At 47.9% G+C, this 15,462-nt stretch overlaps 1 protein-coding gene across 1 annotated transcript in view; it reads left to right on the top strand.

Moving 5' to 3' along the window:
- The window catches only part of LOC137219006 (phosphoglycerate kinase 1-like), a 35,164-nt gene extending 19,930 nt beyond the window's left edge, over positions 1-15,234 (top strand). Inside the window, 3 exon segments of the mRNA XM_067726966.1 lie at positions 11,744-11,898; positions 13,712-14,167; positions 14,170-15,234. Of these exon segments, the coding sequence (XP_067583067.1) occupies positions 11,744-11,898; positions 13,712-14,167; positions 14,170-14,793 (1,235 nt within the window). The 3' untranslated portion in view covers positions 14,794-15,234.
- The last annotated feature ends 228 nt before the right edge of the window (positions 15,235-15,462 follow it).

Raw genomic sequence — 15,462 nt, 5'->3', positions numbered from 1 at the left:
TTTTTTTTTTTTTTTTTTTTTTTTTTTTTTGCGGTACGTGGGCCTCTCACTGTTGTGGCCTCTCCCGTTGCGGAGCACAGGCTCCGGACGCGTAGGCTCAGCGGCCATGGCTCATGGGCCCAGCCGCTCCGTGGCATGTGGGATCTTCCCAGACAAGGGCACGAACCCGTGTCCCCTGCATCAGCAGGTGAACTCTCAACCACTGTGCCACCAGGGAAGCCCTGGCAATTTTGATTGGGTCTCAGAGCAAGAGGGGGCTCTGCAGCAGGTCCAGGCTGTAGTATAAGCTGTCCTGCCACTTGGGCCACGTGAACTGGAAAATCCCATAGTGCTGGAGGAATCTTGTGATAAATGAGAGCACATTGTGGTGTCTCTGACAAGTTGCATTGGGGGTTGCAGTGCAGATCTCTAGGCTCTGGAGCAAGGACATGCTATCTGTTGCAAGAAATTACGCACTTTTTGAATGGAAGCTCTTGGCAGGCTACTGAACCTGGGAAGAGACTGAGCATCTTGCCAGAAGTCGTCAGGTACATGTGCGTCCAGAGCTACCTATCATGGACTGAGGGCTGTCATTCCCACCAAGTCATAAGGCTGGAGAAGCCCAGCATAGTTCATCTTAAAGTGATCATGGTGCAGCTAGGAGTGGGCCTGGGCAGGTCCAGAGGGCGTGAGAACACTAACTGACCAAGTGGAACAATCTCACGTATCACCTGCTTATGTTGCATTGATGCCTCTCTCTAAGCTCATGCCGATGGCCAGGGGTTTCCTATGACCAGTTGGCAAAGGAAGAAAAGAAAATCCAGGCCTAACTCATGGAGGGGTTGACTGGGTCTGTTGGTGTGAGCTGAAAAGAGACTGTTCTGCATTACAGCTCCACTCAGGGGACTCTGAAAAGAATAGGAGGGCAGGAGAAAATCCTCCCCCCATGGACAGAGCTGCAGACACTGCTTTAGTCTTCCAGTTTGTGAAGAGAGAGAAATGGCTTTAGCTAAGACTGTGCTGTGAGTCCTGAGCTGTGGCAAGTGGTTCGGCTGGTGGGTCAGGGGTTTGGACGGAGCAATATTGGAAGATTGGAGATGAGGTGATATAGGAGAAGAGCATACAGAGGGGGCCCAAAGTGTAGGGGTTGTTACATCACCTATGAATGCCCACCAGAGAGAATCTACTACAGAATCAGGGACTCGACAATCAGCTGGACAGAATGACGTGGCCTGCTCTCAGCCTTCCCAGTGCCAGCACAGTGGGCCCGTGAAATGGAATCACCATGGTTACAGAAATGAGAACAACGCATACACCCATCATGGCAGAGCAGATGACTCTGATCGTCATGAGGAGGTAGGCTTGCTGCTGCATCATGGGGCCAGGAAGGAATAGGTTTGGAAATTAGAGGATTTATCGGGACCATATCTTGGTGCCCAGGTTTAGCTGCAGGTGGGCAATTATTGCAACTACAAACTGATAAGAGCATGGTAACCAAGGGTTCAGACTCTTCAGGGATAAAAGTCTGTCCATTTCAGCAAACAAGCCACCTAGACCAGTAGAAGTGCTGGTGGAGAGTGGGGGAAATCTAGAAAGAATGGTGGAGGAAGGAGATGATGAATATCAGTTCCAACCTAGGGACCAACTGCAGTGGTGAGTGGGGGGCTGCTTTTCTTCTAATCGTCCCACACCAGCCACTCTCTTTGGAAGACTGCCACCTGGTAACTACACTGCTTTGCCCACAGGTGCAGAGCCCAGAGGTGCCTGGGAGTTTCCATTTCCTCAGGGCCCCCCTTAGCCAAGGGCTGACAGAGTTTGTGAACATGAAGTCCAGCTCCTTGCCTCGATGGGGACAAACTCACAAGTCTCTCCCTTGTGAGGCTCCACCTGAAATCTCACAACCTTGGGTCCTTCCCTTTCCATGGCCTGCTCCCCTCACTCTCCTATCAGTTTCTTCCAGGGCCGGTCTTACTAAACCACTGCCCTTACAATCTTCCTCTCAGAGTCTGCTCTGGGTAATCTCCCACTACTTAACGGGGAGATTAACGGGGTGGGGGGTAATAATAGGTCACATTCCCTGGGCATCTACCATGCACAGGGCACTGTGGTGAGAGGTCTTACATTACCAGGTCCACTGAATCCTCTAGAACTCCCCGCTCCCCGACCCCAGGTGCTGAATAAACTCTCAGCAGCAGAGCTTAGGGCTGTAGGGCACAGGCCCAGGAGCCCAACTATCTGGGGTCAAATTCTGGTTCTGCCAATGACTGGCTGTGTGACCTTGGGCAGGTTACTTTCCTCATCTGTAAAATGGGGATAATAATAGGGTCTACTTCGCAGGCTGTTTATGAAAATTCGAGGAGTTAATGTAAAGCATTGGAATGCTTTGTAGATGTTTGTTAAATGAACAGATACTTCACAAGGGGCAAGTAAGACTTAGAAAGATTAATGAACTTGCTCAAGTTCACCCAGCTAAAGGGGCAAAGTCAAGATCTGTATGATTTCAAAATCCAATCTCTTAACTACGACGGTACGCCACCTCTGGTCAGGCCTACTGCTCCTTCGTTCCCCTTAGTATATTTCAAAAGCCCCGCTTTTCTCCGAGACCACCCATCGCTGGCTGGTCTTTGCTGGGAGACCACAGGAGGGGCCTGGGTCTCCCTGTGGCCGCCCTTGTGGTTGGGGTTCTCTATCACTGTGGATATTGTCTTGTCTTGGAGGTGCTGCTGTGTGTTAATTCTCAAGGGGATCTCTCCCCAGACCTTCATTTTCTTTATTTCATTGCCAACCCCTGTTCCCCACGCCTCCCAAAAAAGTAGAGAGAGACTTTCCTTCACTACTGAAGTGATAGCTTATGAGAACCTTTTTTTTTTTTAACTTGGAAATCCTTTTCTCAATTGCCAAGGTAAATGAGATAATAATTTAAAACATATGGAAACATGTAAGGGGGGAGGGAAGTGAGAAAACTCTCACTTGCCACCCGTGTGGCTTTCTGAGCCTGCTTCACTCACCCAGCCTTGGCTCACTGGGGCTGTCACCGGCCTCCCCTTGGACTTCGGGATGACACACCTGGCAGGCTTGGTGAATGTCCTTATAAGGCAACTGCGGTGCCGCCCCCGTGGCTTCCCTGGCCTGCTTTTCACTAGGGCAATGAAGCAATGTCCCTGAACTGGGGAGGGAGGGGACAGCTTGCTCTTAATTCTCTGATAGCCCCACTCCGGCGGCTCTACTTCCTCTTCTGATGGTTTGAATGTGAGAAATCCAGCTACAGGAGAACATCAAGAAGGAGGCCATTTATCTCCGTGCTATTCACGGAGCAAAATGTATCAGGCAGCTGCTGTATGCCATGCTCTTTAATCTCATGGGGTCACATGAGGACTGTTACAGGAAAGGGAAGAGATCCAGGTGTGGTGCTGAGCTTCGAGGCTGCCCGGGATCCAACATTAGTTTCATTGTTTCTTATTTTTGTGAGGCCCTCAAGGTCCACGCAGGTCCCAGGACTTGGGAAGGGAGGTAACTCCTTTTGTTAGAAAGGAGAAGGGACATCGAATATTTAATGTCATAGGTACCAAGCCCAGTGTTTTACATCCATCACCTCATTTAATTCTCAAGGTTATCTGTGAAGTAGGTATTTGGGTTTACAGTGGAATTTCCCTGAAATATCTGCTCTGATCTATCTGGCTGCTCTCTACATCCCGGAGTCAGCCAGGATGAGGCCCCTTGGGTTATTTACATTTTAACGTCAAAGGGTGTTTTCTGGTTTTCAGCCTAAATACTTACGGCTCAGCTCAGTCCCAAGGGTTTCCTCCCAGCTCAGATACCCAAATCAGCTGCTCCCGCCCACGGCAAGTGCTCGACTCCTGGCTGCCCACAGCCACCAGGGGCCCAGGAGGCCTGGCTGACCTGCAATTCCACCTCCCCACCCATCATGAGGGGAGGGGTGGAGGCCCCAGACCTTCTACGACTTCACCTCTGGGCTCCCGGCTCACACCCTATGCTGTCCCCTTCAGTTAGTCTGCTCGGGATCCAGCTTCTGTGCTGAGTAAAAGACCAACATCACGTTGATGCTGGGGGTTTCCCAGGGTTTCACCTTCTTTGGAGAACAGGTGCTGCAGACATAAACGTCTTTATGACCCAGGCTAGATTAATTCCCCCTGCGACGCGTTCTCTCCCATCTCCTCTTGCACAGCTCTTAGCACACGTTTTTCTCATGAACTGCCGGGAGAAAATTGCACTGGAAAATCTGGAAGCATATCTAGATGGCTTCTCTGGGTATGAAATTTCAACCACCCTCCCCTCTGCCAGTTTCCCCCTCCGTCACCTTCCTCCATCCTCGCCTTGCTGCCTCCACTCTGGCCACACTGGTCTCTTGCTGCTCCTTAAACATCCAAGGCTAGGGTTGCCAGATAAAATACAGGTTTCCCAGTTACATTTCAGTCTCAGATAAACAACAAATGATTTTTTAGTATAAGTACGTCCCAAGTTAAATTACTTCTTGCTTATCTGAAATTTAAATCTAACAGAATGTCCAACCTTTGCTTTCTTTCTCTTTTCTTTTTTTGCTAAATCTGGTGACAATGCCAAGCTCATTCCCGTCACTGGGGATGTTTGTCAGTCACGTGACTCCCCCCTCACTGGACTCTGGCCTTGGCCCAGATGCCCTGTCTTCAGGGAGGCCTCCCCTCGTCCCTGCATCTCAAAGCATGGCCCCATCCCGACCTTCCACCTCCCCTTGCCTTATTTCCCCCTCAGCAGCACCTGCCTGACTTGCCCTCACATATGTGTTTTCTGTCCATCTCTCCACAAGCACGATCACGTCATTAAGTCAGGGATTCACATCAGTTTTGTTCACTGCCATGTGCCCAGTGTCTAGAACAGGGCCTGGCACAAAACAGTCACCCCAAGCCATCTGTTGAATGAATGGATTATTCTGCATAATCAGGAGAGAGAATTTTGATTTTTTCCAGTCAGCCCAAGAAAGAGAAGGTAAGAGAAGAAGGCCCTGAGATAAGAGGGGGAAGAGTGGGGAGAGGGGAGGGGAGGAGAAAGACAGAGACAGACAGACAGAGTGAGACATAGAGACAGAGACAGACAGAATGAATGAATTGAGAGAAGAGACAGGATGCAGTCTGAGACCGCTCTCATCTGTGGGTGACTTCAGAAGTGTGGGAGCCCATGCAGCTGCTAGAAGACTTTTGCACGGAGGGGCCATACCATGCATACGATGTAGACTTTGAGAACACAGGCTTTGCCACAGACTCAAAATTTGAGTCTGGGCTCCACCACTTAACACTTGTAAGGCTTTAAGCACGGAATGCATCTCTAGGCCTCAGTTTCCCTATCTGTTAAATGGTAATAACAATATTACCCAGTCGTGGAGCAGCTGGGAGGCGTAAATGAGATACGTGTCAAGCACGTAGCGCCAGGTCTGACCCCTGGCAAGTGCAGAAGAGAAAACAGCTGCCAGTGCTCCTGCCATCACAGCCATGCTCCTCCTGATCATGAAATGATGCCCCCCCCACCCCATGATTGCCTCTTCAATTTTTACTGACTCTCAGTTGCTGACCATTTTTTAAAAAGCAGCAGTGGTTTTGTTTTTGTTCTTTTTTGGTAATCACTGTGGCCCATTAGAGATTAGAGAATAGCTGGCGGGTGTGCTCTGGGTGCTGAGAGGCCAGTGTCGCTTTTCTGCCTGTGGCGTGACTCACCCCTCATGCAGCCCCAGGGATAAGTCTCTGCACTCAGGTGGCTTGGAGGGTTTGGGAAATAGTTGCCACCAGTGTTAAACCCAGGGCGTCAGAGGCCCCTGTCGCTGAGCACACAGGACAGGGTGCAACCTGTCTGGTCTTGACATGTGCTGGCTCTGTGACCCCCGCACCCCTTAACCACTCAGCTGCACGTTCTTCCTGTGGAAAACAAGATGGTGTTTCCTGGTCTGTCTTTCTTCCAGGTTTGGATGACCACGAAATGAAAGAGGCTATGACAAAAGCTTTGGCAACCCTCAACTGCTATATAAAGCCCAGATCGTGTCATCGCATTGTCTGCATGACAAGGGGGAGGGTGTCCTGACCTGCTGACTGGGGATCATGGGCTCTGTGGACATCTTGGTGTCACCCACTCCCTGTACCTCATAGACACACACCCTTTTCCTGGCGCCAGGATCAAATACCACTCAGTGATGTGTCCTCGGGGTGGGGGTTAAAATGACACAAGGCCCTCATTCCTGGGAGCTCCACCACTGCACCCCCCGCAGTCAGGCCAGCAGGTGTCTGCCAGATGTTCGAAGGCAGGAAATTAGCGCCAGCTCTGAATAAACATCTTTGCACTTTGCTATATTGGTAACTGGCTGTACTCTTGTAGGAGTGGACACACTCCTGGAAGTCCCCCGGTTCCCAGCCCCGATGAGACACACACGCTCCAGCCCCTCCCCATCGTAGCCTCACCGTTTCTGGGGAACACTCATTCTTAGGTGGCAGCACTGTCCAGGGCCAGACGATGCCTCCTGCAGCAGACAGGCAGGCTCAGGATGTACTGGTGCCCATGACCTCAGCCTGTGGGCCCGGGCCTTGGCCCAGCCCATAAAGCCAAGTCACCTCTGAGAAACAACCTTCTCTCATTTGGCCAGAGCCAGCCCCCAACTACAGCAGGCAGGGTCCTTGCCTCAGGCTCTGCAACTTAATGCATTTATAAGACAAATAATAACCAAGTGACTACTATGCACTATGTACTCGGTGCTAGGAACTCACCAATGAACAAAACCAATACTGAATTTCCCTTCCTTCATGGAACTTCCATTCTAGTGTGGGGAGGGTAGGGGGGACAGAAAAAGTAAATAACTAGATTCTGAAGTGTGTAAACAGGTGACAAATGACGTGGAAAATTAGCATGGTAAAGAGGGTAAGGGTGAGTGCAGGGGGAAGGGAGCAGCAGGTTCCACGGGGAGGTCCACAGAGAATGTACCACCTGAGTCAACACCAAGGAGGTGAGCACCTGGGACGGGAGCTGGGAAACATTCCACGAAGGGGGAACAGCCAGTGTGAAGGCCCTGATGCCTTGGCCACCGCCTGGTGTGTTCAAGCAATCAGGAGACCAGTGCCTAGAACCCAGTGAGTGGGGGAAGTAGTGATTTGGGAAACTAGCAGTGGCCAGGTGTGGAGAGCAATCCTGGCAGGTGGCAGCGGGAGAAAAGTGGCTCCGAATCAGCTGGTGGCAAGGGCTGGCTCTGGTTTGGGAGTCCTTGAAGTCTTCATAATGTGGGAATGCCTTCTTTAAGGAAAAATATGAAATTACAAATACGAAATTAAGCACAGGGTTTTGGAAATGCAAGCGAGGACCCCTGAAGCTTAGGTTCCTTAACTTCCCGATGGTGGAGCTGTGGACCCAGGGCCTGTGCTTGGGATGGCTCCGGAGGGCCCCACTCACCCCAAGGCAGCACCCTCCTCCCTCTCTCCCTCCCCTACAGCATTGCCCTTCTGTGACTTCTCTCCTGGTCCAAGCTTCCCGTGACATCCATCTTAACCAGTGTTTGCACAGATAGCAATGGGGACAGAGAGAGGACCTGAGGGACCACCGTTTCCCCAGCCTGGCCACATGGGTCAGAGTCCAGCCAGCAGGGATGACCGTGACAGTGAGGGTGGCAGGGAAGCCCGCCTAGGAGGGGAAGGACAGGAATCACGTCTCCGCAGAGGACATTTCTCTGATTTTGTGGTTCTGTCCCCATCCAGGAAAAGAAACCAGGAGGGCAAGCACACACGCAACATGAAAGGAGGCTGGGGTCCTCTCCAGGCCCCGCACTATGACCCTTCAGGGAGTAGCTGCACGGGGCTGGGTCCCGGAAGATGAGCTGGGGGACTCTCTTAAGCTGGCTGGTGAGCGCCACCCAGGGAGGCCCAGGCTCTGCTTTGGAAACCAGGAAGGGGCTGGGGACAGGAGTGGAGCAGGCGGGGAGAGTGAAGAAAGGAATTATTCAGAGACCAGTTATGAACTATTAGCAGTGGGGAAAGAAACCAAGATGTTTGGGGGAGTGGTCATTACGTTCCTCTATGTGATGTGGCTTCTGCGGGGCCTGGTTAAATACGAACTATGCCCGCCCTCCCTCCCTTCCCTCCTTCCTTCCTTCCTTCCTTCCTTCCTTCCTTCCTTCCTTCCTTCCTCCCTCCCTCCCTCCCTCCCTCCCTTCCTTCCTTCCTCCCTCCCTCCCTCCCTCCCTCCCTCCCTTCCTTCCTTCCTCCCTCCCTCCCTCCCTCCCTCTCTTCTTTCTCTCTCTTTCATTCATTGATGAGAAAAGATCCCATTTAAAAGTAGCTGGTGTATGTAGACCCTTCCCAATTAAAAAAAAAACATAATAATTTTTCTTTAAAGTGTCAATTGCTATCTTTGTCTAGATAGAGACATTTAAGCAAGTTTGGATATGATATGGAAATTTTGATTAATTTGTTTGAATGGGACTCTTTTTTTTTTTTTTTTTTTTTGTGGTACGTGGGCCTCTCACTGTTGTGGTCTCTCTCGTTGCGGAGCACAGGCTCTGGACGCGCAGGCTCAGCGGCCATGGCTCACGGGCCCAGCTGCTCCGCGGCACGTGGGATCCTCCCGGATCGAGGCACGAACCTGTGTCCCCTGCATCGGCAGGTGGACTCTCAACCACTGCGCCACCAGGGAAGCCCTTGAATGGGACTCTTGTTGTAATATAATCCTTTGTCTTTTGGAATAAATCAACCAAGAAGCATTTATAGCACAACTGCTATATATGCAGTTTTATTTTAGGGCCTCCTTATTCAAGGAGGTTGAATCCAAAATCCTACTCCTGGAGGTGATTTTGGTCTGGCTGTGAAGTCAGTGCTTATGTCTGTGGGGAGACAGGTCGATGACGCCATGGCATTGCTTCTCAGGCCTTACACGTGACTATTTCTCTTGTTATTCGATGTATTTTCCCTGGACTGTCGCACTCACACCAGAGACATCACCACCCTCTGTCAAGCTTTCAGTGCCAAATCAGTCCCCAGCCTGACTTCCCGCTACCTCCCAGGTGCTTTTCCAGGATGCGGAGGACTGCAGGCTCACTCCCTGAAACCCCCTCTCCCTTTGGGGTGGCCTGCCTGAAACACACGCATGTGACCACAGCCCTGGTCCAGCCAGGAGCCTCCACTGGTCGCTGTTATCCACATCAGAGGTCCAAACATCCGGAAATGTAACTTGTTTTTCAAGTAAAGTATTGCGTTGAACACCAGTAGAAGAAAGATGGGAAGTTATTTTATTGGTAGACATGTACTTTACAGGCAAATGTTTATAACATTTGCTTGCTCTAAAGCCAGCCACTCTGAATAATGAGGCTATTTTCAAAAGCATAAACATTTGACATTTATGGTCATGGATGCACTTGCAGTTTTTATTTTTTAATTCATTAATTATTTTAGTATAGGTGATTTACAATGTTAGTTTAATTTCAGGTGTACAGCAAAGTGATTCATATATAGATAGATAGATAGATAGATAGATAGATAGATAGATAGATAGATAGATATAGATATAGATATAGTCTTTTTCAGATTCTTTTCCATTATAGGCTATTGCAAGGTATTGAATATAGTTCCCTATGCTATACAGTAGGTTCTTGTTTTATCTATAGTAGTGTGTATCTGTTAATCCCAAACTCCTAATTTATCTCTCCCCCACCCTTTTCCCCTTTGGTAACCATAAGTTTGTTTTCAGTGTCTGTGAGTCTATTTCTGTTTTGTAAATAAGTTCATTTGTATCATTTTCTTAGATTCCATCTATAAGTGATATCATATACTTTGTCTTTCTCTGTCTGACTTACTTCATTTAGTATGATAATCCCCAGGTCCATCCATGTTGCTGCAAGTGGCATTATTTCATTCTTTTTTATGGCTGAGTAATATTCCATTGTATAGATGTACCACATCTTCTTTATCCATTCATCTGTCAATGGACATTTAGGTTGCTTCCATGTCTTGGCTATTATAAAAAGTGCTGCAATGCACAATGAGGTGCATGTATCTTTTCAAGCTAGAGTTTTCATCTTGTCTGGATATGTGCCCAAGAGTAGGACTGCTGGATCATATGGCAACTCTATTTCTAGTTTTTTAAGGAACCTCCACACTGGTCTCCATAGTGGCTACACCACTTTACATTCCCGCCAATGGTGTAGGAGGGTTCCCTTCTCTCCACACCCTCTCCAACATTTATTATTTGTAGACTTTTTGATTATGGTGCACTTGCAGTTTTAGATCAGCCTCAGCATCCAATTTATTCCTGTATTTGTTTCTGTTGCCCAGTGTTGAGAAAGTTTGGCTCAAGATATAAGTAATAAAACTAGCAACATTTTTATGTTTTATTTTTACACATCTTGCCTTGCCATCTCAGGATGCTCTTAATTAAACAAATCCAAGATCTTGAATACAGAGTAGGAGAAAATGTTGAGTCTAATATTGAATCATGAACAATATCTAACTGCTTTCATTGCTTACGTTAAATGCAAAATTCACATCAGAAGTAGCTCAAATTTAAGATAGGTGCTCATGCAGTATTATCCTGACTGCACAGCTAACCATTATGCAGTAGGGAGTGAATGTGATCACCTAGGTTTTGTCAGCCTGCATTTGGTTATTCAGTTTACCATGGTCATGTATCTGTACAAATTGATGCAAGAGGGCATACACAGACCTGGATTTTAAGAAATCACCCGTAAAGAGCTACAGTCTTTCTAATCAGTGACACCTTTATTAAATATTCAAAATCATGAACCAAATCAGAAGAAAAGATCAATTCTTACGGTATCAAAGAGCATTTGCCCAGCGACATGAATTAGTGCATTTGTGGTCTCTGATATGTTAGCATTTGACATAAAGCACTTGTGACTATGTTGATATAAAATTACAGTTGATTATTTAATGATTTAAAGTACATATTTTGGGTGGCTTTTTTTTAAAAAAAGAAAAATCCATGGACAGAGTCCAAAAGCCAAAAGGTAAAAGAAGGATATTTAGTGACAAATAAATCTCCCTCCACCTCATCCTCAACCAGTATTGTTCTCCCCAGTATTTTTCTTCACTGTTACCAGTTTCTTTTAATCCTACCAGAGACATTCTGTGTGTGTGTGTGAGTGTGTCTTAATTTGGGCTACCCTAGAAACAGACCTTGACACAAGGATTTAAATGAAGCTATGTATCTGGGAAGAGCTCCCAGGAGACTCCTGCAGGGGCTGGGGGTATGAGAATGGGGACGGAAGGCAGCCAATAAAGGGAAGATCATCGAGTAAATTCCACCATGAACAAACAGAGCGTAATGCCACCAGGGAACTCTGGGAGCCAGCATAGGGCACGTGGCCCAGTATTATTTCTCCTGTGGGGAAATGAAACTGGTAATTTATAACCAACTGCATTGTTTGAGGGCTGTGCGGTGTGGGCAACCAGCCATGCGGCCGGGCACAGTGGACCCTGGTGGTCAGAGAAAACTCTCAGTCAAAGAAATGCAAGAGCTGGCCCTTTAGAATGTGCAGGTGTGCCCTGAAACGGTAAGGAGCACGAGGTATGGGCAGGGCACCAACAGCATCTGCTACAACATTCTCCTAAAAACATTTGAATGAAATTTGAACCAAACATTTGCAGCAACCGTGGCCTAGCCCCGCGATTGCCAGGCTTCCACAGAGCCCAGTCTGAAGGCCATTGGCATTCGTGGGAGCAGCAAACGAAGCTTTCCAGGGTCTGGCTCCTGTCAACTACTTCTGGTTCCTTTCCCTCCTTAATCACAGTCAAGTTGTCCCCAGTGATACAAGCGATTTGTGCTGGCGGGCCCCACCGGATGGTGGAGCACACCTCCCTGCCTTTTCTCATGATGCTGTCTTGGCCTGGGAGCACCCTTTCCCTTCCTCTTAGCTGCCTGATGCTACTTGTTCTCCAGATTCAGGTGAGTAGAAAGAATAAACTTTCCTTTTGGTGTACTAGAGGGCTCACCGAGGTGTTTAGCCCAGAGCCTGACAGAGACTGTGCTCTCAGGGGTGATTATCTGCCCATATCCCCATCTGTCTTATGCCTTGGGGAACCTTCCCTGTCACCCCTGGGCTAGATTGGGATTCCACTCTGCTCACTGTCCTAGCACCCTGGGCTCACCTATTGGAATGATCTGTTTGCCTGTCTGTCTCACCCAACTGTACCAGGAACTTCTTCAGGGCAGGAAGCAGGCTTTGCTCACCTCTGAATCCCCGTTGCAGGCAGTGTGGCTCAGTAGATGCTTTTGAACAGAATTCAACAGAGGGCACTGCACAGTGCCCCTTCTTTGCAGTATTTGTAGGAATCCTGAGGGAGCAATTGCTGCAGACAAGGTGGCCCTTGAATGTGTGTTAGGGGGCCTTGAATAAGACACATGCCTGTAAAGGAGGTTGCTGCCTCCTTCCTGGGGAGAGACCTGTAGACCTGCTCCTTAATTTGGCATGCAAGATTGTTTCTGCTCTTTTCATTTTTGTATTTGTTTAACGGATAGTCAGTCCCTCAGTCCATAAATATTTTCCGAGTCCCTGCTATTCTGGGCACCATTCTAGGGGATGGAGATATAGGGGTGCACATGACAGAAGGAGGTCCCACCTCAAAGAACTTCCCTCCCTTGGAAGGTGTAGAATAGTACAGAATGGAATATTCATTTGGACTAGCCCGCTGTCACTGGCGGGATCTGAAGAATCTGGAACAAGTGGGGCTCATCAGGGCGTGGCTGATGGAAACCTCAGGCAGTTGTAAGTAAAGGCATGGGGGCAGACATCCCAGTAGGAGGAGGGAACCAAAGGCGGTCAAGGACAGCCGTCATTTAGAAACATATTGAACGCATCTGTGGTCAGCATATTGGAAGTCACAAAGAGATAGAAGCCTCAGTCCGTCCCTGTGAAGATCTTCTGTCTACAGTGGGAGAGGAAAGTCACAGTTATCCTGAGGATTATCAACCAGTGAGGACCATCCAGGCAACCATTTTTAAAGACTTTTTATTTGAAAATAATTATAGACTCGAAGAACGTTGCAAAAAATAGCACAGAGAGGTTGTGTGTACCGTCACCCAATTTCCCCCAGTGGTAATACTTACACAACTACAGGACAATACCACAGCCAGGAAACTGACATTAGTGAAAGGCACAGATCTTGTTGGGATTTCCTTTGTTTTACATGTGAGTTACAAAATCATTTCACATGTGTAAACCCACATAACAACCATCACAGTCAAGATACAGAAGAGTTCTGTCACCACAAAGATACCCCTGGCGCCACACCTTTATAGTCACCAGCCCCCGCCCCCAACCCCTGGCTAGTGTTGAGTTTTGAAAGTTCTTGGTGCTCTAGACATGAGCCCTTGGCCACATGTGCGGTTTGCAAATATTTTCTACTTGTCTATAGCATGTCTTTTCAGCCTCTTTACAGGGTCTTTCGCAGAAAAAAAGATTTTAATTTTGATGAAGTACAACTTAATTTTTTCTTTTATGGACTGTGCTGTAGTGTCACGTTTAAGAACTCTTCATTTTTCTCTAGGTTTGAAGGTTTTCTATGTTTTCTTCTAAAAGTTTTATAATTTTACATTTAAATCTATGGTCATTTTTCAGTTAATTTTGTATAAGGTGTGAGGTTTGTTTCAAAGTTCTTTTTTTTTTTGCCTATAAGTATTGAATTGTTCCAGCGTTTTCTGTTTTAAAAAAACTATCCTTTCTCCATTGCGTATCTTTTGCTTCTTTTTCAAAAATCAGTTGGCTGACCTGGGCCTGCCTGATGGTGTCCCCATGCCTGACAAGTACTCCTGGCAACCAGTTGCTGTAGAACTCAAATCTCTGCTGGGCAAGGATGTTTTGTTCTTGAAGGACTGCCTGGGCCCAGAAGTGGAGAAAGCTTGCGTGGACACAGCTGCTGGGTCTGTCATCCTGCTGGAGAACCTTTGCTTTCATGTGGAGGAAGAAGGGAAGGGAAAAGATGCTTCTGGGAACACGGTTAAAGCTGAGCCAGCCCAAATAGAAGCCTTCCAAGCTTCTCTTTCCAAGCTAGAGGATGTCTATGTCAACGATGCTTTTGGCACTGCTCACCGAGCCCGCAGCTCCATGGTGGGAGTAAATCTGCCAGAGAAGGCTGGAGGTATTTTGATGAAGGAGGAGCTGGACTGCTTTGCCCAGGCCTTGGAGAGCCCAGAGCGACCCTTCCTGGCCATCTAAAGTGGGGTGGAGCTAAAGTTGCAGACAAGATCCAGCTGACCAATAATATGCTGGACAAAGTCAGTGAGATGATTATTGGTGGTGGAATGGCCCTTACCTTCCTTAATGTGCTCAACAACATGGAGATCGGCACTTCTCTGTTTGACGAAGAGGGATCCAAGATCATCAAAGACCTGATAGCCAAAGCTGAGAAGAATGGTGTGCAGATTACCTTGCCTGTTGACTTTGTCACTGCTCATAAGTCTGATGAGAATGCCAAGACCGGCCAAGCCACTGTGCCCTCTGGCATACCTGCTGGCCGGATGGGCTTGGACTGCGGTCCTGAGAGCAGCAAAGAGTATGCTGAGGCTGTTGCTCGGGCTCAGCAGACCGTGTGGAATGGACCTGTGGGCGTGTTTGAATGGGAAGCTTTTGCCCGAGGAACCAAAGCCCTCATGGATGAGGTGGTGAAAGCCACTTCCAGGGGCTGCATCACCATCATAGGTGGGGGAGACACTGCTACTTGCTGTGCCAAATGGAACACGGAGGATAAAGTCAGTCATGTGAGCACTGGAGGTGGGGCCAGCTTAGAGCTCCTGGAGGGTGAAGTCCTTCCTGGGGTGGTGGATGCTCTCAGCAATGTTTAGTACTTTCCTGCCTTTTGGTTCCTGTGCATAGCCCCTAAGTCAACTTAGTGCTTCCTGCATCTCCACTTGGCATTAGCTAATATCTTCCCCCATGTCAAGATTTGGCTAGCGGCCAAGAGATGTAGCGCCAGGAACCCTTAAACAGTTGTACGGCATCTCAGCTCACCTTTACCGCACCCTGGATTTGCCTATATTCTTCAAGTTCCCATTTGAATTCCTTAGAGGCTAAACCATTGTGCGTTCTAGAGTGCGTATATTTATATTATGCCTGTTAAAAGAAAGTGAGCTGTGTTAGCTCAGTTCTCTTTATGAAGTAGCTTATTCTGATTAGCTTTGTCATTGTTTCACCACTCAGCATGGAAACAAAATGAAATGCCAGTTGTTGGTAGGGAGGGAGATGAAGTTGGTGATCTATTAAATAAATAATAAAAATATACACTGGGGAAAAAAAAAACAGTTGGCTGTACCAGTGTGGATTTATCTCTGGCTTATCTATTTTGTTTTATTGGTCTGGGTATGTATTCCTCCATAATACACATTGTCTTGATTACTGTAGTTACATAGTAAATCTTAAAATTGGGTACAGTGATTCCTTCCTCTTTATTCTTCTTCTCTAAAATTGTTTCAGCTATTCTAATTCCTTTGCCTTTCCACATATATTTATAATGA

Source organism: Pseudorca crassidens, chromosome 2 (genome assembly GCF_039906515.1).
Source record: "Pseudorca crassidens isolate mPseCra1 chromosome 2, mPseCra1.hap1, whole genome shotgun sequence".
Classification (NCBI taxonomy): domain Eukaryota; kingdom Metazoa; phylum Chordata; class Mammalia; order Artiodactyla; family Delphinidae; genus Pseudorca; species Pseudorca crassidens.
Note: the sequence above shows the minus strand (reverse complement) of the source record. Positions and strands in the feature narration are given on the sequence as shown.